The 20,580-nt window shown below is 38.6% G+C and overlaps 1 protein-coding gene across 1 annotated transcript in view; it reads left to right on the top strand.

The window, feature by feature from the left end:
- LOC135480123 (sushi, von Willebrand factor type A, EGF and pentraxin domain-containing protein 1-like) overlaps positions 1-20,580 on the top strand; it is a 44,488-nt gene that overhangs the window by 20,076 nt on the left and 3,832 nt on the right. Inside the window, exons 7-12 of the mRNA XM_064759887.1 lie at positions 5,892-6,083; positions 6,815-6,985; positions 9,852-10,043; positions 10,782-10,952; positions 13,840-14,031; positions 15,324-15,494. Of these exons, the coding sequence (XP_064615957.1) occupies positions 5,892-6,083; positions 6,815-6,985; positions 9,852-10,043; positions 10,782-10,952; positions 13,840-14,031; positions 15,324-15,494 (1,089 nt within the window). The remainder of the gene's footprint in view (positions 1-5,891; positions 6,084-6,814; positions 6,986-9,851; positions 10,044-10,781; positions 10,953-13,839; positions 14,032-15,323; positions 15,495-20,580) is intronic.

The following is a 20,580-nucleotide window of genomic DNA, read 5'->3' on the forward strand; positions in this document are numbered from 1 at the left end:
CTGTAGTTTAGTTTGATAATACCACATGAGGTACTCTGATCATACAATACCATGTCCAGCTGTAGCCCAGTGTGATAATACCATACCAGGTACTCATACTGTACCATGTACAGCTGTAGTTTAGTCTGATAATACCACATCAGGTACTCTGATCATACTGTACCATGTACAGCTGTTGCCCAGTCTGATAATACCACATCAGGTACTCTGATCACACAATACCATGTACAGCTGTTGCCCAGTCTAGTAATACCACATCGGGTACTATGATCATACTGTACCATGTACAGCTGTTGCCCAGTCTAGTAATACCACATTGGGTACTATGATCATACTGTACCATGTACAGCTGTAGCCCAGTCCAATAATACCACATTAGGTACTCTGATCATACTGTGCCATGTACAGCTGTTGCCCAGTCTAATAATACCACATCGGGTACTATGATCATATTGTACCATGTACAGCTGTAGCCCAGTCTGATAATACCACATCGGGTACTATGATCATACAATACCATGTCCAGCTGTAGCCCAGTGTGATAATACCATACCAGGTACTCATACTGTACCATGTACAGCTGTAGTTTAGTCTGATAATACCACATCAGGTACTCACACTGTACAATGTACAGCTGTAGTCTAGTCTGATAATACCACATCGGATACTCTGATCACACAATACCATATACAGCTGTAGCCCAGTCTGATAATACCACATTTGGTACTCTGATCATACTGTACCATGTACAGCTGTTGCCCAGTCTGATAATACCACATGAGGTACTATGATCATACTCTACCATGTACAGCTGTAGCCCAGTCTAATAATACCACATGAGGTACTCTGATCACACAATACCATGTACAGCTGTAGCCCAGTCTGATAATACCACATCGTGTACTACGATCATACAATACCATGTCCAGCTGTAGCGCAGTGTGATAATACCATACCAGGTACTCATAATGTACCATGTACAGCTGTAGTTTAGTCTGATAATACCACATCAGGTACTCACACTGTACAATGTACAGCTGTTGCCCAGTCTGATAATACCACATCGGGTACTATGATCATACTCTACCATGTGCAGCTGTAGCCCAGTCTAATAATACCACATGAGGTACTCTGATCACACAATACCATGTACAGCTGTTGCCCAGTCTGATAATACCACATCGGGTACTCTGATCATACAATACCATGTACGGCTGTAGTTTAGTCTGATAATACCACATGAGGTACTCTGATCACACAATACCATGTACAGCTGTAGCGCAGTGTGATAATACCATACCAGGTACTCATACTGTACCATGTACAGCTGTAGTTTAGTCTGATAATACCACATGAGGTACTCTGATCATACAATACCATGTCCAGCTGTAGCCCAGTGTGATAATACCATACCAGGTACTCATACTGTACCATGTACAGCTGTAGTTTAGTCTGATAATACCACATCGGGTACTCTGATCATACTGTACCATGTACAGCTGTTGCCCAGTCTGATAATACCACATTAGGTACTCTGATCATACTGTACCATGTACAGCTGTTGCCCAGTCTGATAATACCACATCAGGTACTCCGATCATGCAATACCATGTACAGTTATGTCCTTCTCTGATAATACCACGTGAGGTACTCTGATCACACACTATCATGTACAGCTGTTGCCCAGTCTAATAATACCACATCGGGTACTATGATCATACAGTACCATGTACAGCTGTGTCCTTCTCTGATAATACCATGTCAGGTACTCTGATCACACACTATCATGTACAGCTGTTGCCCAGTCTGATAATACCACATCGGGTACTATGATCATACAATACCATGAACAGCTGTGTCCTTCTCTGATAATACCACATCAGGTACTCTGATCACACACTATCATGTACAGCTGTTGCCCAGTCTGATAATACGACATTAGGTACTATGATCATACTGTACTATGTACAGGTGTTGCCCAGTCTAATAATACCACATCGGGTACTATGATCATACAGTACCATGTACAGCTGTGTCCTTCTCTGATAATACCACATCAGGTACTCTGATCACACACTATCATGTACAGCTGTTGCCCAGTCTGATAATACGACATCAGGTACTATGATCATACTGTACCATGTACAGGTGTTGCCCAGTCTAATAATACCACATCGGGTACTCTGACCATGCCGTGCCATGTACAGTTCTTTGCTTGTTTTTTTTACCACTCACCTGAGAAAACATAGTTTGATTTGACACCTATAGATCTGAAATGATTTGCTGTTTTTTGCACAGAATTGAGGGTGCAACACAAAAGCTAAAGATTTTTACTTAATTCTATAAATGGCAAATCCTCCTTTTTTGTAACTGAAGAAAGAGGGCAAGAGTAAACTTGTGACCCTTTGTAAAATTGCATGTTTTGATCTGTAGCTAAATCATTGGTCTATATCTAATTTACCAATCAGTACCACATTATTTGTGTGGATGAATAAAAATTATTTATTTTTTTTTATTTTGTTTTCTTTATTTTATAAAACCACACACTGTATTCAGACAGTACCGCATTGTTCAGTAATACTACTTGTACATTAGCTCTCATCCGGACAGTATCATATATAGTGTCATCAACGGTGTACTCTATTTCTGACAGTACTCCATTTCTGACAGTACTCCTTTGGTTAGTTGCAAGCCTGCAATTGTGTATACAGAATTACATTCACACTGCAGAGGCTTGTAAAACCATGTGCTTTCTGAGAGTAAAATTGTACACATTTGTATTCATGAAGTTTTGATAAAACTAGTTTGTGAGAACTGTACATACTTGTTTTGACATTACCACACATTGAAGTGCTTTTTAAAACCATCTACATGTACCGGTACTGTAAATTCTGACAGTACTTCACTGTAGAGTACTTCATTCTGACAGTGCCTCACTGTAGAGTACTTTATTCGGACAGTACCTCACTACATTGTACTGTATTCTGACAGTGCCTCACTGTGGAGTACTTTATTCTAACAGTACCTCACTGTAGATTACTTCATTCTAACAGTACCTCACTGTAGTATACTTTAATCTGACAGTACCTTACTGTAGAGTACTGTATTCTGACAGTAACTCACTGTAGAATACTTTATTCTGACAGTACCTCACTGTAGAGTACTTTATTCTTACAGTACCTCACTGTAGAGTACTTTATTCTGACAGCACCTCACTGTAGAGTACTTTATTCTGACAGTACCTCAGTGTAGATTACTTTATTCTGACAGTATCACACTGTAGAAAACTTTATTGTGACAGTACCTGACTGCAGTGTACTTTATTCTGATAGCACCGCACTGTAAAGTACTTTATTATGACAATACCTCACTGTAGTGTACTTTATTCTGATAGTACCTCACTGTAGAGTACTTTATTATAACAGTACCTCACTGTAGGTTATTTATAGGTTATCATGGTTGATATTGAAAAGCTATGATGTGCCTGGTAAAACTCCTCTATAGAGGTGACCATAATTTTCATCCATGACTAACTTGCTCATTTTTCCTGATTCCGAGAGTTCTACTGAGTTTAGAAAAAAGGTGTTTTGAGGCTGGCTTGGAACATTGGATACTATTCTGTTGGAAAATTGTATGTTTCACCACCTAAAGTACTATTTTATGACATTTATTTGCCCCTAAAAGTACATTTTTGTGGGTGAAATTGATAGTCCTATAAGGTATTTGTACAAGTATGCTGCAGTGTTTTAACTGTACCAAACTATACAGTTAATATGCGCTAGATTCTGATAGTTCTTCTTTGGATAGTTTCATGTTATTATATTTCATGGCTGTGCTGTCTTTGACATTAAACGGCGAAAGGTGTACATGTACTATGATAATTTACCATTATATTTTAATAACTAACCATTAAAAAGCTTGACCATTGATAATTTTGCATGAGTACCCACATGCAGCTTGCTTGTGTATTTAACTTACCACGTGGGCTTGATGGGCAGTGCTTGTCCTATTTTAGGAACAATAATCCAACTCCAAAATGAAAACTAATATTGCATGTATTTGAATGAAAAGGAAAAAGCCATTATTCTGTATCATATTGGTACTGTGTGTTTAATGTGCGTCCAAGTTCTGAGTTTTATGGTTTGTACCGTTGTACTTTTGAACCAATGACTGAGCTTTGAAAACGTTGAAAAACCTGGAACTTTTTGTGGCCTTGATTAGCCTGGAAAATCAGTGGTGTTTTATAGGTAGGCCTGGAAAAAGGTTGAAACTGAGACTACAGTTCTTAGTTTTATAGTGTGTACCTTTGTACCTTTGAACCATTGAATGGGCTTTGAAAACATGGAAAAACCTGGAATTTAAAAATAACTTTTCGTGGCCTTGATTAGCCTGGAAAATCAGTGGGGCTCTTTTGTTTTATAGTTCGGCCTGGAAAAAGCTTGAAAACTGAGACTACAGTTCTTAATTTTACAGTTTGTACCTTTGTATTTTTGAACCGTTGAACTGGATTTGAAAACGTTGCAAAACCTGGAATTTAAGAAGAACTTTTCTTGGCCTTGATAAGCCTGGAAAATCAGTGGTGCTTTATAGTTTTGTAGTTAGGCCTGGAAAAAAGCTTGAAACTGAGACATGTTTTAATTTTAGACATGTTAGAAAGTGCTAGGATCATGGAACAGCACAGTAGTTTGTAATACTAGTGTTAGCTACCCAAGCGTGGTATGTACAATTTTATAAAGCTTCCACACATTCAGAATATTTGCAAATTTTCTAGTTAGTGTCTTTCTCAACCTTGTAAGTATACTGGCGTTAACTTTAATCTGGTAACAAGGCTAGCAAAGAGCTCACCTGTCGGAGCCACATGACTGCAAAATTTGGTCTCAGTGCACAAAGAACTGGTATTAAGTGAAGTTGTGAATGTGGTAATTTACGGTAATTAACGTGCACACGGAACATCAACAATGGAATAATTAACGTGCACACAGAACATCAACAATGGAATAATTAACGTGCACACAGAACATCAACAATGGAATAATTAACGTGCACACAGAACATCAACAATGGAATAATCCCCTTGTGTTATTGTGCGATATATTTACATTTATGCACAACCTGAGCTCAATACATGCGGTACCTTTTGAGATACCACCTCTGACATTTAATTTAACATTGATTCTAATACACAATTGTACACAAGTCATGAATTTTGTAATTTACGGTATTTAGCATGCTGACGAATGATGGAACATCCCCTTCATGTTTTTGTGCTCTGTGTGTGTACAAAACCGGAGCTAAAAATGTATGTGGCTGAAGGCATTGCCTTCAAGGAATCTGTTCATATGTTCGGATGACATTCATTGTTTCATGTACCCACCAGAACCCTTTGGCCACTAATTAATTGCTTTGCAGGCTTGCATCAGCCCTGAGTTTTACAGAATTGCAGTTATTTTACTTGGTCATGTTGATATACTACTGTTTCCCTCGTTCATGCACAGATCAAACAGCCATATGTTTTCAATCTCTAGAGGAATTTCTTTGTGTGTGTTCGAGATTTTGTTATGTGTTTGAGATATCTGTATGTGTTTGAGATATCTGTATGTGTTTGGGATATCTATATGTGTTTGAGATATCTGTATGTGTTTGAGATATCTGTATGTGTTTGAGGTTATGTCTTTGTATCTTCGGATGGCATAACCACAGGGAGAAAAGGACAAAATAGATAAACATTAGAAACGACACTCTCTGAGTGAAGAACTCAAGCCCAACAACTCCAATTACAGCTGATCGTCGCAGCTATATATTTTTAAGTACATTGACAAATCCCAGTGGAGTAGATAAGTCCATTACAAAATAGCCACTCAAAATGACACAGGCTTTGTTTTCTTTGTCAGCCTGTTGTAGAGTTGCTCCAGTTCATAACGACACCTCTGTGGCATTCATCAGGGGGGAGGAGTGTGTTCCTCACGGTGAGACCAGGGATGTGTCACTGTACAGTTGTGATGAGGGGTTTTACATCCCTAACCCTGTCCACAGTGTGAGATGTCAGAGAGGCGTCATGAGCGCTAACATCACCTGTCTGCCTAGTGGGTATTCCAGAGCCTATTTCTTACTTTGCCTAAATATCGCTTCTAAAACAATGTTTAAGGCAAAGAAAACACTAAAAAAAAAAAAAAATGAAGTAACGGTGCCATTTGGAAGACCATTAAATACTGCCCAGAAAAATCGCATCTTTCCATCCTTGTGAGATGCTCTTAAACTGTCAGATTCTGTACATGTTTGATGTGAGCCCCTCACTGGGTGTCAGTGATGTCACATCCATAGTTCTTCCCAGGATCTCACGTGGAGCTTTCTTTTGACCACCACAGTGCTACAGTGTAGTCAAGAAACGCCACCCAACTACCCAATGTTTCACATGCATTTTACTCGGTTGAAAAAACTCGAGAGAACAAAAAATCTGAGCTTTTTCTGGCATGTTTAATGGTATTTCATGTGACATGCACTACGTGAATTACAGTGTTGTCTTTGCCTTTAAATTAAGGTCCTACGCTGCAGCTTCATTGTGTCGGGTTATTTTTCATACAAGAACATGTTCTGGACTTCAGTTTGCAAAGTACTTGTAAGAAACAAGAAGTTAAGACAGTATTTAGATGAAATTGAGAACTTTACCTTGTGTATTCAAGAGACTGAATAGATGGATTTGATTTCAAAATCTTACCCAAAATCTTTGGATTAAAATTGTCTTGAATTTTGCATGTGACTTTTCATTGTACAATGAATTATGGATGTGAGAAGTATGATTTGTTTTAATTTGAAGTTATGTGTGAGATTCCGGAGGTAGAGTTTGGCAGGGTTGTACAGCTGGAGGTTGGCCAAGTTGTGGAGTACGGTAGAAAGATGGCAGTCGAATGTGACAGAGGCTATAATCTGACATCTGCTAGCACAGTAGTGTGTAATAGTAGTGTCAGCTACCCAAGCTGTGAGCCTGGTATGTACAATATTAAAAAACCCTCACACATACAGAATATCAGTACATTTACTTGTTTTTTTTTATTTTAGTTTTCTCCGTTTAGGAATATGTATACTGTAATTTTCATTTTGTGAGTGTGATTTTGCCAGTATTTGTCCATCTGTCTGTCGTGAACTTTCGTACAAAGTTATGGATAGACTTTGAATAAAATGTTTTGCACCGCTCGAAGTAAGCACCGATGAGTTTAGTTTGGTCATGGCCACGACACGTTACAAAATGCAAAGTTACGTCCCTTTGTTGTAGTGAATTGTGCATTTCGTTGTTGTGAGTGTTTGTTCTCTCGGAATGCCATCTAGTTGTTGTTGTTGTTTTAATCTCTAAGCCCAACCTCCTTACACTCCAACCTTTGACATCTGCCCTTCCAGCGGATTTCTATGACCTTTTACGAACTCTTTCAGTTGTTAAATTGATAGCGCGACCAGTTTCATCTCTAAATAAAGTGAGTGCATTGTGCTTGACAGAAAACCTGTCTAAACTTGATGCCTTAACTGAAACAAGCTTAAATGTGAGCACACTACAACATTTTGAGTAATTCTAGACCACTGACCTCTAATAAATTACATATCTGCTTGCTTTTAGGTTATTTTGCTCAAGACATTGTGGTAAAGAGCTTACGTTCACTCAAAACAATAATCCGTTAATTGTAACAGAGAGTCTGTTGTATGAGTGATTTTAGAATATATTCTGTTATTATAACCAAATATTATAACCAGATAGTCAGCATAACACTGTGTTATTCTAATAGAATCTTTATTTTGAATGAATAGAATTTGTGTGTTTTATTTAACAGAATGCATTTTAGCATCACTCATACAACAGACTTTCTGTTAAAATTAACAGATTTTTTGAGTGTTGCTTCTATATTGAAGCATACACACGAACAGTTAGAATAAGGCCCTACCTGAAGTCCATTGACGAGGCTGGATTTCACCGGTTACGTGTGACCATTTGCCTTTTGTCACACTGTTGTCATTGCCATGACTGCTCTGGTATTACGCTCTTCCATGCCTGTGCTTTGGTCTTGTATAAAGGACATATAACGGCATATAGGCTCAGTTTGCATTGTGTGGAGACAGATCATCACTGTTGACGCTTTGATTTTACCCGTCCCCCGTACCCAGGATGATATGTGAAAATCACTTTGAAGTGTATAAATCTGATGAAGAGGTATACATGTACACTGTAGGATGGATGTTCAAGGGTTGTGACACGACAAATCACAGGCATGATTTTCTTCTTATGATTCCGAGCTTGCGGAATATGGCTCGGTGGTAAATTGGGGTACAACTACCTCCCATGCCGCTGCATTCATAGTATAAGCGATCCAATAATATTTTGTTTGTGGCATTTTGGTCGAAAACGATCTGATTTAACGAAAAAATGACGCTACATTAATCCGCGCGTGATCAAGTAAAGTATGACGAGATAAACCCGCTAATATTATTAGCTTACCATGGTGTTCGAACATGAGACCATGTATGGTAAGATAGGTTCTTTGGAACAGTGAGTTATGAGAAGAACTCTTGGGACCACTAGCACAATCTTGTGTAATTTATCAAAGCAAGACTATAAAATTCACCGCGAAAAGGGTTCTCGGCAACGATCTGAGGGTGGGTTGTCTATCCCATGAAGCTTGTGCACCCATAAAACTTGGGACACGCTTGACGGATTTTTTGGCTGGTACAAACGTGTTTCGTAAATTTTTAAAAATCCGCTTAATGTGTCAGCGCCGGTGAGGGCGTATTCCACAGGCGATCTTGTCCGCATCGAAATTCGCTTGTATCAAACATGTCAGATACTAGCGAAGAAATGCGCCGGCGATTTCACTCTGTCCGTCTAGTGTGTCTGCTCCAGCGAATTTCAGCCAACGAGACTATCGAGCTGACCATTCAAACAGCACGGGATTGTGTTGAAGTGTGAAATTTTGTTTGTGTCACATGCTCACAAGATCACATGACAAAGCTTGCTTACCACATCAACGGAAAAATCTACCTTGTGTCTGCAACTATTTGGCGGGCGATTAAGCCGGTCCCTACAAGCGAAAAAAAAACAACTTTAGTGTATCCCCGATATAAGACTACAAAAGAGTGTTGGCAGTAGCAAAGCATTCTTGAGTATGTCATTAAACACTCAGTTAAATCTGGAGTCCTGAAGGCTATGGCCGAGTTGGTAAAATCTGTCAAACACTGGATTTTAGGCATTCTTGTCATATTAGATGTCATGCCTTTGGGATTGAAAAAATGAATTCTTTTTAAACAGAGGTAAAGAATTTGATCAAATAAAGTGTAATAGTGAAGGAAATGCTATGACAAGGCATTGTTCGTCTTAAATGTGCAAGGCAAACTTTGGGACACATTATACAACATCGATGCAGAAACAAACATCTGACAAGAATATATGTGCAGAATGATCCCATTGGATGGCCTTATATGTAGTAAAGATTAGGAAAAATTGTAACTAAGTCGAACTGGTTGCAGTATACGTAATGAATATATTCAAGAAATCGCCTGTAACGGAGCCAAAAAAAAAAAAAAAAATGACTGATATTATTCATGTGGGTTTGCTTTAGGTTTGTTGTAGAGCACTTGCATTCTACACCACAAATGTGGTTTTCATGTATATCTGTGGGTTGCACGTGGGAAACGCCATCAGTTGCTTGCCAACCGTTGGTGGTTTATGTAGGACAACCCAGTTTCCGGCACTTGTCAACTACGGTGATGTACACTGGAAGTGAAAAAAAAAATGTGATCTTAAACCCCAATTAGATAAAGAAATTGCAAAGGCTTTCAAAAGTGACATAGGTTTGTTTTTGTCTCTTGTCTAGCCTGCTGTAGAGTTGTTCCTGTTCATAACGACACCTCTGTGGCATTCATCAGAGGGGAGGAGTGTGTTCCTCACGGTGAGACCAGGGATGTGTCACTGTACAGTTGTGATGAGGGGTTTTACATCCCTAACCCTGTCCACAGTGTGAGATGTCAGAGAGGCGTCATGAGCGCTAATGTCACCTGTCTGCCTAGTGGGTATTCCAGAGCCTATCTCTTACTTTGCCTAAATATCGCCTCTAAAACAATGTTTAAGGCAAAGAAAACACTAAAAAAAAAAAATGAAATAACAGTGCCATTTGGAAGACCATTAAATACTGCCCAGAAAAATCATATCTTTCCATCCTTGTGAGATGCTCTTAAACTGTCAGATTCTGTACATGTTTGATGTGAGCCCCTCACTGGGTGTCAGTGATGTCACATCCATAGTTCTTCTTTGGATGCATTCACAGCTCACGTGGAGCTTTCTTCTGACCACCACAGTGCTACAATGTAGTCAGGAAACACCACCCAAAAAACCCAATGTTTCACATGCATTTTACTCGGTTGAAAAAACGGGAGAAAAAAAAAATCTTAGCTTTTTCTGGCATGTTTAATGGTATTTCATGTGACATGCACTGCGTGAATTACAGTGTTGTCTTTGCCTTTAAATTAAGGTCCTATGCTGCAGTTTCATTGTGTCGGGTTATTTTCCATACAAGAACAGGTTCTGGACTTCAGTTTGCAAAGTACATGTAAGAAACAAGAAGCTAAGACAGTATTTAGATGAAATTGAGAACTTTACCTTGTGTATTCAAGAGACTGAATAGATGGATTTGATTTCAAAATCTTACCCAAAATCTTTGGATTAAAATTGTCTTGAATTTTGCATGTGACTTTTCATTGTACAATGAATTATGGATGTGAGAAGTATGATTTGTTTTGATTTGAAGTTATGTGTGAGATTCCGGAGGTAGAGTTTGGCAGGGTTTTACAGCTGGAGGTTGGCCAAGTTGTGGAGTACAGTAGAAAGATGGCAGTGGAATGTGACAGAGGCTATAATCTGACATCTGCCAGCACAGTAGTGTGTAATAGTAGTGTCAGCTACCCAAGCTGTGAGCCTGGTATGTACAATATTAAAAAACCCTCACACATACAGAATATCAGTACATTTACTTGTTTTTTTTTTAACTTTAGTTTTCTCCATTTAGGAATATGTATACTGTAATTTTCATTTTGTGAGTGTGATTTTGCCGGTATTTGTCCATCTGTCTGTCGTGAACTTTCGTACAAAGTTATGGATAGACTTTGAATAAAATGTTTTGCACCGCTTGAAGTAAGCACCGATTAGTTTAGTTTGGTCATGGCTACGACACGTTACAAAATGCAAAGTTACGTCCCTTTGTTGTAGTGAATTGTGCATTTCGTTGTTGTGAGTGTTTGTTCTCTCGGAATGCCATCTAGTTGTTGTTGTTGTTGTTTTTTTTTTTAATCTCTAAGCCCAACCTCCTTACATTCCAACCTTTGACATCTGCTCTTCTAGCGGATTTCTATGACTTTTTACGAACTCTTTCAGTTGTTAAATTGATAGCGCGACCAGTTTCATCTTTACATAGAGTGAGTGCATTGTGCTTGACAGAAAACCTGTCTAAACTTGATGCCTTAGCAGAAACAAGCTTAAATGTGAGTACACTACAACATTTTGAGTAATTCTAGACCACTGACCTCTAATAAATTACAAGTTACATAACTGCATACTTTTACCTAATTCTGCTCAAGACATTGTGGTAAAGAGCTTACGTTCACTCAAAAACAATAATCTGTTAATTGTAACAGAGAGTCTGTTGTCTGAGTGATATTAGAATGTATTCTGTTATTATAACCAGATATTATAACCAAATATTATAGCCAAATATTATAACCAGATATTCAGCATAACACCTTGTTATTCTGATAGAATCTTTATGTTGAATGAATAGAATTTGTGTGTTTTATTTAACAGAATGCATTTTAGCATCACTCATACAACAGACTTTCTATTAAAATTAACAGATTAATATTTTTTGAGTGTTGCTTCTATATTGAAGCATATACACGAACAGTTAGAATAAGGCCCTACCTGAAGTTCATTGACGAGGCTGGATTCACCGGTTACGTGTGACCATTTGCCTTTTGTCACACTGTTGTCATTGCCATGACTGCTCTGGTTTTATGCTCTTCCATGCCTGTGCTTTGGTCTTGTATAAAGGACATATAAACGGCATATAGGCTCAGTTTGCATTGTATGGAGACAGATCTTCACCGTTGACGCTTTAATTTTACCCATCCCCTTTCCCAGGATGATATGTGAAAATCACTTTGAAGTGTATTAATCTGATGAAGAGGTATACATGTACGCTGTAAGATGGATGTTCAAGGGTTGTGACACGACAAATCACAGGCATGATTTTCTTCTCATGATTCCGAGCTTGCAGAATATGGCTCGGTGGTAAATTGGGGTACAACTATCTCCCATGCGCTGCATTCATAGTATAAGCGATCCAATAATATTTTGTTTGTGGCATTTTGGTCGAAAACGATCTGATTTAACGAAAAAAATGACGCTACATTAATCCGCGCGTGATCAAGTAAAGTATGACGAGATAACCCGCTAATATTATTAGCTTACCATGGTGTTCGAACACGAGACTTGTATGGTAAGATAGGTTCTTTGGAACAGTGAGTTATGAGAAGAACTCTTGGGATCACTAGCACAATCTTGTGTAATTTATCAAAGCAAGACTGTAAATAAACCAAAAAAAGGTTTCTGGGCAACGGTCTATGGGTTAGTTGTCAGTCCCATAAAGCCTGTCCACCCTGAAAGCCTGGGTCACACTAGACGGATTTTTTGGCTGGTACAGGCGTATTTCGTCAATTTTTAAAAATCCGCTGATTGTGTCAGCGCCGGCGAGGGCGTATTCCACAGGCGATCTTGTCCGCATCGAAATTCACTTGTATTAAACATGTCAGATACTAGTGAAGAAATGAGCCGGCGATTTCACTCTGCCCGTCTAGTGTGTCTGCTCCAGCGAATTTCGGCCGAGACTACCGAGCTGACCATTCAAACAGCACGGAATTGTGTTGAAGTGTGAAATTTTGTTCGTGTCACATGGTCACAAGGTCACATGACCAAGTTTATTGACCAGATCATCGGAAAAATCTACCTTGTATCTGCAACCATGCTGCGAATATCCTCAGCGTATTTGGCGGGCGATTAAGCCGGTCCTTACAAGCGAAAAAAAAAACTTTAGCGTATCCCCGATATAAGACTACAAAAGAGTTTTGGCAGTAGCAAAGCATTCTTGAGTATGTCATTAAACACTCAGGCCGAGTTGGTAAAATCTGTCAAACACTGGATTTTAGGCATTCTTGTCAAATTAAATGTCATGTCTTTGGGATCTTTTTAAACAGAGGTAAACAATTTGATCAAGTAAAGTGTAATAGTGAAAGAAATGCTATGACAAGACATTGTTCGTCTTAAATGTGCAAGGCAAACTTTGGGACATATGATTATACAACATCGATGCAGAAACAACATCTGACGAGAATATATGTGCAGAATGATCCCATTGGATGGCCCTATGTGTAGTAAATATTAAGAAAAATTGTAACTAAGTCGAACTGGTTGCAGTATACGTATTGAATATATTCAAGAAATCGCCTGTAACGGAGCCAGAAAAAAAAAAAAGACTGATATTATTCATGTGGGTTTGCTTCAAGTTTGTTGTAGAGCACTTGCATTCTACACCACAATGTGGTTTTCATGTATATCTGTGGGTTGCACGTGGGAAACGCCATCAGTTGCTTGCCAACCTTTGGTGGTTTACGCAGGAAACCTGTTTCCCCTACTCGTCAACTGCGGTCATATACACTGTAAGAGAAAAATTATGGTCTTAAACCCCAAATCAAGTAAAGAAATTGTAAAGACTTTCCAAATTGATACAGGTTTGTTTTTGTCTCTTTCTTGTCTAGCCTGCTGTAGAGTTGCTCCTGTTCATGACGACACCTCTGTGGCATTCATCAGGGGGGAGGAGTGTGTTCCTCACGGTGAGACCAGGGATGTGTCACTGTACAGTTGTGATGAGGGGTTTTACATCCCTAACCCTGTCCACAGTGTGAGATGTCAGAGAGGCGTCATGAGCGCTAACGTCACCTGTCTGCCTAGTGGGTATTCCAGAGCCTGTGGCTCACTTTGCTTTGATAACGTCTTTAAAGAATTTATGCCAACAAGATGGTTAATATGGTATGTATATAAAGCTTACAAAGGCAATGGCTTTACCACCAGTGATGACGTGTTACCGTTCAGCTGTTTGGGCTCTGCAGTCAGTCTGAGCGCGCTGTACGTAATATGGATATTTGTGATTTCAAAGTGAGGCTATCGATACATGACGTCACCATAAGGAGAGATGATATAAACTGAAGGGATTGTCATTGTGAACAGAAGATACTGAGAAACCTACCGTTTAACAAAGTTGGTGAGCTTTGTATGGAAACCTGATCGAAATATTATCTGTTCCTTCGCAATTCTCAGCTTATGATTACACTAGCTACCTATTCAGTGAAGAGATGTAATCCTTCATTCAATCCATCCATGTACTGGAAGTACATATTCATAGTTTTGAAGTGATGCCATAGCTGCTCTGAGGCAAATATCAGCACACTCTTTAGTCACGAAGTTTGGAGTACTGCAGGTGAAAACAAACTGAATTTAACTCAGGCGAGATAGGCCTTGTATAAGATTTTAGCATGAGTAATGGAAAATAGAGCTTTTAGGCAAGATTTCTTTTCTCTGAAAAAAGTGATCAAAATGTGTCTGAGTTTCAGATGTGATAGTTTTAGTGCCTTGTAGTGCTTGAAACTATAGAAATCGACAAAAATCAGCATTTTGCTCATTTAGCTCCATGTTATTTATCACCCTTCTGGTTCTTAGGAGGAACTTGGTTGCTCAAAGCTATGAATATTAAATAATAGCAGTGTATGCACGAAAAGGGAGTGTGCCCTTATGGTAACATCACTGCAGTCACGTGAACCCTAGTGCTTTAAGGTGGAGAATACCTACAGGTAGGGAGGGCACACATTCCCTGCTCGCAGTAAACAAATCCTCAAAACTGCGGGCGGTTCTGATCAGTGGGCAATCTGCTTATAATAAATCTCTAAATGAAAATTAGCCTTTTTGGTTGGCATAAATCCTTTAAAGTTCTAGCAACTGTATTATTTGTTCCTTTCCACAACAGAGCATACATGTCTGTCAGTTTTCAGAGTAAGAGTTAAGACAATTTCGAGAGGGAATTTTTTTTCTATATGTATAGAGCCTATACCGACTGGATCCAAATTCAAATTCTTGCATGTAGCTAAAATTAGATATTACATGGATTAAATTGCCATAAACTTTCATGTCTTTTGCATTCTACACGTATATCATGGATGTGAGAACTGGCATTTGTTTTAACTTGAAGTTGTATGCAAGGTTCCGGAGATAGAGTTCGGCAGAGTTTTACAGCTGGAGGTTGGCCAAGTTGTGGAGTACGGTAGAAAGATGACAGTTGAATGTGACAGAGGCTATAACCTGACATCTGCCAGTACAGTAGTGTGTAATAGAAGAGTCAGCTACCCAAGTTGTTGGCATGGTATGTACACTGTACATTTTAGTAGACTCCATATATCCAGAATATCAGTAAACCTGCTTTTTTCTTGGTGAAATTTCTTCCAAGCATTCACTGGCGAGTCTTTAAAAGATTAGAGTAGATTAGATAAGATTGTTTTTGTCAGTACAGACATTTGAGCTATTTTCTGAAAGTCTAACTTAATATTTCCCATGTTAAGTTGTCCGCGGAACTACAGAATGAATGTTCAAATACATGGATGTCAAACCGAATTAGATTTTAGTCATTGGTGTGATTAACTTCGGACTTTTCCCCCACAGGTCAAAGTTAATAATTGTCTGATGTAAAAACAATGTTCGTATCACTTAATACAGTGATGTCAATTGCAATGAAGAATCTCCATTTCAAAATAAGCATCTGAGAAATGAGTCAGCGACCAATAAAAGCAGCAACCTCGTCTCCTGCCGTTGCCTGTTAATTTTTGTATCTTCGAAAACTGCAGGGCCATTTCCACACATGGAAAGTTCCTCACTTGGATTGCCAGTTGAGTTGTCTGTTTCACCGTAGGTTTTCATCAGCACAGATGTATGTTTGTATGTATGCCTAGGGTCTCAGATCGTACGATTTTTCAGTCTTACGCGACGAGGAGTCCTTAATTCTAAACTGTCCAAGGAACTAGGAATTTGAAATGAGATTGAATACGAGTTGTGTTAAGCTATGTTGCCGAGTTGATTCTCTAGAAAGCCGAATAGTTAGATTAAAGGAGAAGAAAACATAAAATAATACAAATATCCGATGAATGAGCGTGAAAAGTTATTTGCAAATATGGCCTTTAATATTTTTTTTCGATTTTTTCCTTCAGGAGAAAAGGTTATTCGAAAATATTTTGTATTGTGGGTATTTAGGGCCACTTCTTATATATCGTCTATATTACAGCATAATAATGTTGTAAATAAGGATGTGATGCATGTTTAATAAATTTATTTCAGGGTAAATATGGTGCTCATATCAAAAGACATGTATTCAGTCTTAATCATTCATGAATAATACTAATAAAAAATACCTGTACCGTACGTGAGAAGGCTCTCAGCAACGTTCAGATGGTCGAGGGTTTCCTCAGGGCTCTGCCCGGTTTCCTTGCACCACAGTGTAATGTAATGCAGTGTAATACACATGTACTTAATTTATTTAACAAGGACTCCCCACAGCCCAATGGCCCGCTCGGGGGTCTCCTCGACAACATATAACATATGTACAGGACAAAACAAGGAATTAATCATGAATCATATCATATGTAATAAAATGAGGCTATAATGCAAGGACATAATGACTACTTACTGAAATAATATTTATCAATATCATTTAATGTAAGAAGAAATTTCAATGCTACCCATTGATTTAAAATCTCTTTGATTCTGCAATAAATTTATGCACAGTTTTTTCAGACAATTTTGTTTTCATCAGGTTTTAATGCATCGGATCCAAATAATATTATATAACAAATATATTTTGAACACGAAGGAATAAATATTGTGTAGTTTACTCCTGGAGATATTGTTGATGTAATTTGTTCGAGCATATACTTTCTTTGTGTGGCATATTTGGGGCATTCAAAGAAATAATGAAGTACATTTTCACATAAATGATTACAATTCGTGCACGCGCGAACATTGCTTAAATTATACTTAAAAAGATCGGCATTCAGAGCGCTAAGCATTGAGTGGTAGGAATCGTACATGTTGTACAGTTGAGTGACTTCTTTATTTTTCTTGAAAAACAGAAATTGCTTTATCATACCAACTGAGGCATTGCGGATATGAAACGGTAAAATGTTCCAATCTTCGACAGTTTAGGGAAAGAAAGAGGAGGAACATAATTGAATGAAAATTTTAAAAAGTCGAACATTGTGCCTGTTTGGAAAGTTGTATGTGTTTGTATCAGTGATATTTCTGCCGTCTAATACCATTTTCAGATAAGGCGGAAAAGTCCATTTACAGTTTTACCGAAGAATAGAATTCTATGGCACCAACGTCGATTATGTAAAGATTCCCATTTGAGTTCATTTAATAAACTATTGTATGACATCTGACGTAATCCTCCAGTACACAGTAATGCTGCGCGTCTTTGGATAGCTTCAAGAGAGTTGGCCAATTTAAGGCTACAGTTGTCGTACAGAACATTGCCATATTTGATTGACAACCTTACTAGGCTTTGGAGGAGAGTGTGAAGACATTTTCTAGTGAGAGTTTTCTTAGGTCTGTAGAAAACGCTTAATGTCCTGGTGGATTTCTTTACGACAGCTCAAATGTGTTCGTTCCACTTACCATTATATTGCGGAATAATGCCGAGGTGTTTGTGGGACCGAACGTTCTTTACATTAACACTGTCTAAATACAAGTTGGGATGACAAGGGTTACATTTGAAAGATATAAGCAAGTAAACAGTTTTAAGAGCATTAAATTCAACAACCCATTGACTTGCCCATTTTGACAAACCATCAAGATCTCGATTTAGTTTAGCCTCTGAGTCACTCAAATTATTGAACTCTTCCAATAGTGACTTGTCGTCAGCAAAAATGTTAATTTTTTTCAATCACTTTCAATGTTTTTAATAGTATCATTTACAAATATTAAGTAAAGTAATGGACGCAGTACAGAACCCTGAGGTAGTCCACAGGAAATAGGTTTGGCATCTGATTCAGTACCATTAATACAGACCTTGATTTTTCTGTCAGTCAGGCAAGAAAGAAGTGGATCTCCAATACCAAATTGTTTCATCTTACCTTACAGACCTTTATGCCAAACTTTATCAAATGCTTTACACACATCAAGAAAGACCGTAGACATGTCATTTCCGTTGTCGAGGCTTTGATATATTTTATGTACTATCTTCAGTAACTGATATGTGGTAGAGTCCCCTTTTTTGAATCCAGAGTTGTTCGGTATTAGAAGATCGTTACTGATACAATATTCATACAGGTGTTTATGTACAACTTTCTCCAATACTTTAGAAAGCGAAGTTTGCTGAGATACTGGTCGATAGTTTGAAATATCATGTCTACCAGGAAGTGGTTCCTAATATCCACCATGCAAAGACAATATATATAACTAACTTTTCAAACAATTTCATCTTGACTTTATGCAGTTTTTGTGTATTTCCCGCCTTTAACTTCGTACGCATTTGTCACTGGTTTGTGGGTCTTTCGTCGTGAGGGGGTTTGCCCGATCAATAGCAAGGTGCAGCGTAGTCGCGCAAAAGCTCGTGTTATCTCGTGTTATTAGGTGTCCCCCAGATTATAAATGAAAAAGACAAAAAAGAAGGGTCGGCCGGTTTCATGACGTTTACTCAGATTTAAGTTGCCCATAGCTAAGTGTTCTTTATATCTCTAAAACATACTGTAAAATATATGGATTACGTATCACTTCAGTGTTGTATGTTCTATCTGTAAAGGTATTGTGATTGTTATAGCTGCATAGCGTTCGCTGCATTCCTCGCTATGTTTGTAAAGTATGCAAGCGTTTGGTGCGCTGTTTTTTTGTTAGTTCTATACATATCACTTGCGTGCCCTAAAGTCAAACAATGATGTATACACCCGGAATTAGTTAATGGTAAGAGTTGTACTGTTTTTGGCTAGATGGGTCGGGGGTGAGAGATTGGTATTACGTATATTAAAAACATTGTGTGATTTGTTTTAATGGCTAGAAGGTAAGATTGGCCGCACCGGGAACAATCCAAAATTCCTGTCCTAGCAGACTGGATACATATAAGCTGGGGAATCCCCGAAGGAAGTGATGGGCTACGAGGCCCGGCTTAGAACACGAAAGTGAATGTGTTCAGGTAGGAGATAGAAGTACACTTTAATATGTAGTTGAAAGCGTCTTTTCGGCCTGGCCGACCGCCTACCCCCGGCGGAGGCCTGCATGTACATTGAGAGTTCCCTGTGCGGACCCACAGACAGCCATCAGTAAAGGAACCATTAACCGGAACATCAGAGCCTGTTCATCCTTCTCACCTTCGCGGGCGACAGGGATAAACCCCGGCTAATCACGCCGGTTCGAACCTGTTCATCGGTTCTGTAGATGTAACAACCCGTTCTTTGTTTGCGCCACAACACTAATAAGACCAGCGCACAAGCCCACTGGCGTCATCTGAGATAAAAAATTTTTTTTTACAATACATTACCATGGTAGTTTATAAGGGATTACTTAGCTATAAAGTGAGCTTCATAAAACCGGCCGCTGGGTACAGCAGCCACGTCGACATTAGTACGCCTTTGAAATGTGATTAGCGCTAAGAGGTCTACCTTTTACGTATATGTTAAGCTTGAGAGCTTTTTAAGAATAGAAGTTTTAGCAAAATCCTGGTTATACATGTTGTAGAATAGCTTTGTGTGAAAAGCAAACACGAAAACGCAAAACACAAGTTTACAGTGTCGCCTAACACGGTCAAGTAGTCCACTATTTAAACCTTAAACTGTCAGCATGTCGAAGAGAGTTAAATATAGATAAATCCATGGACACGCAAGCAAACCCCGCTTATTGTTAAGCCGAACCACGTGGCTTTATTTACGCCCCAAACGAGAAACCCTGAACTCTTGTAATACTGCTGAAAAAAAAATATGCCAGCAATTGTTTTTAGCAAAAAGTGGCAAAAGCAGTCAAATTCTTGATATTGTTTTTGAGTAGCCTGATAATAAACACTCACAAATATCAGCCTCAGTTACTCTCCAAAATCGGTCGTAAAGATAATAAAAAATATAATCTGGGTCGGTTCAGAATTTTTTGCAAAGCTGTCAAAATTTAATATCTGTTTAACACTGTAAATATTAAAGCCATGGGTGATATTCTTTATGAAAGGCCATTATTTGAGCTATTTCAAGGAAAAAGGAAAAAACTTGATTTGATTTGATTACCTAATATAGACTTCTCCAATATAGCCCCTTTAATTCACGTCATGCATCGTTAGGTTGTTGTACTCGGAACATTATTAACTGTTCCGGTACCAGATTCCGCTTCGATATGTCGGTGACGCCAGACAGACAAGATTGTTGGAGACTGCGCTCAAAACTGATATCATGTAGGTGAAAGAACGTATGATGTAAGCGTATACA

This window comes from Liolophura sinensis, chromosome 13 (assembly GCF_032854445.1).
Source record: "Liolophura sinensis isolate JHLJ2023 chromosome 13, CUHK_Ljap_v2, whole genome shotgun sequence".
Lineage (NCBI taxonomy): Eukaryota > Metazoa > Mollusca > Polyplacophora > Chitonida > Chitonidae > Liolophura > Liolophura sinensis.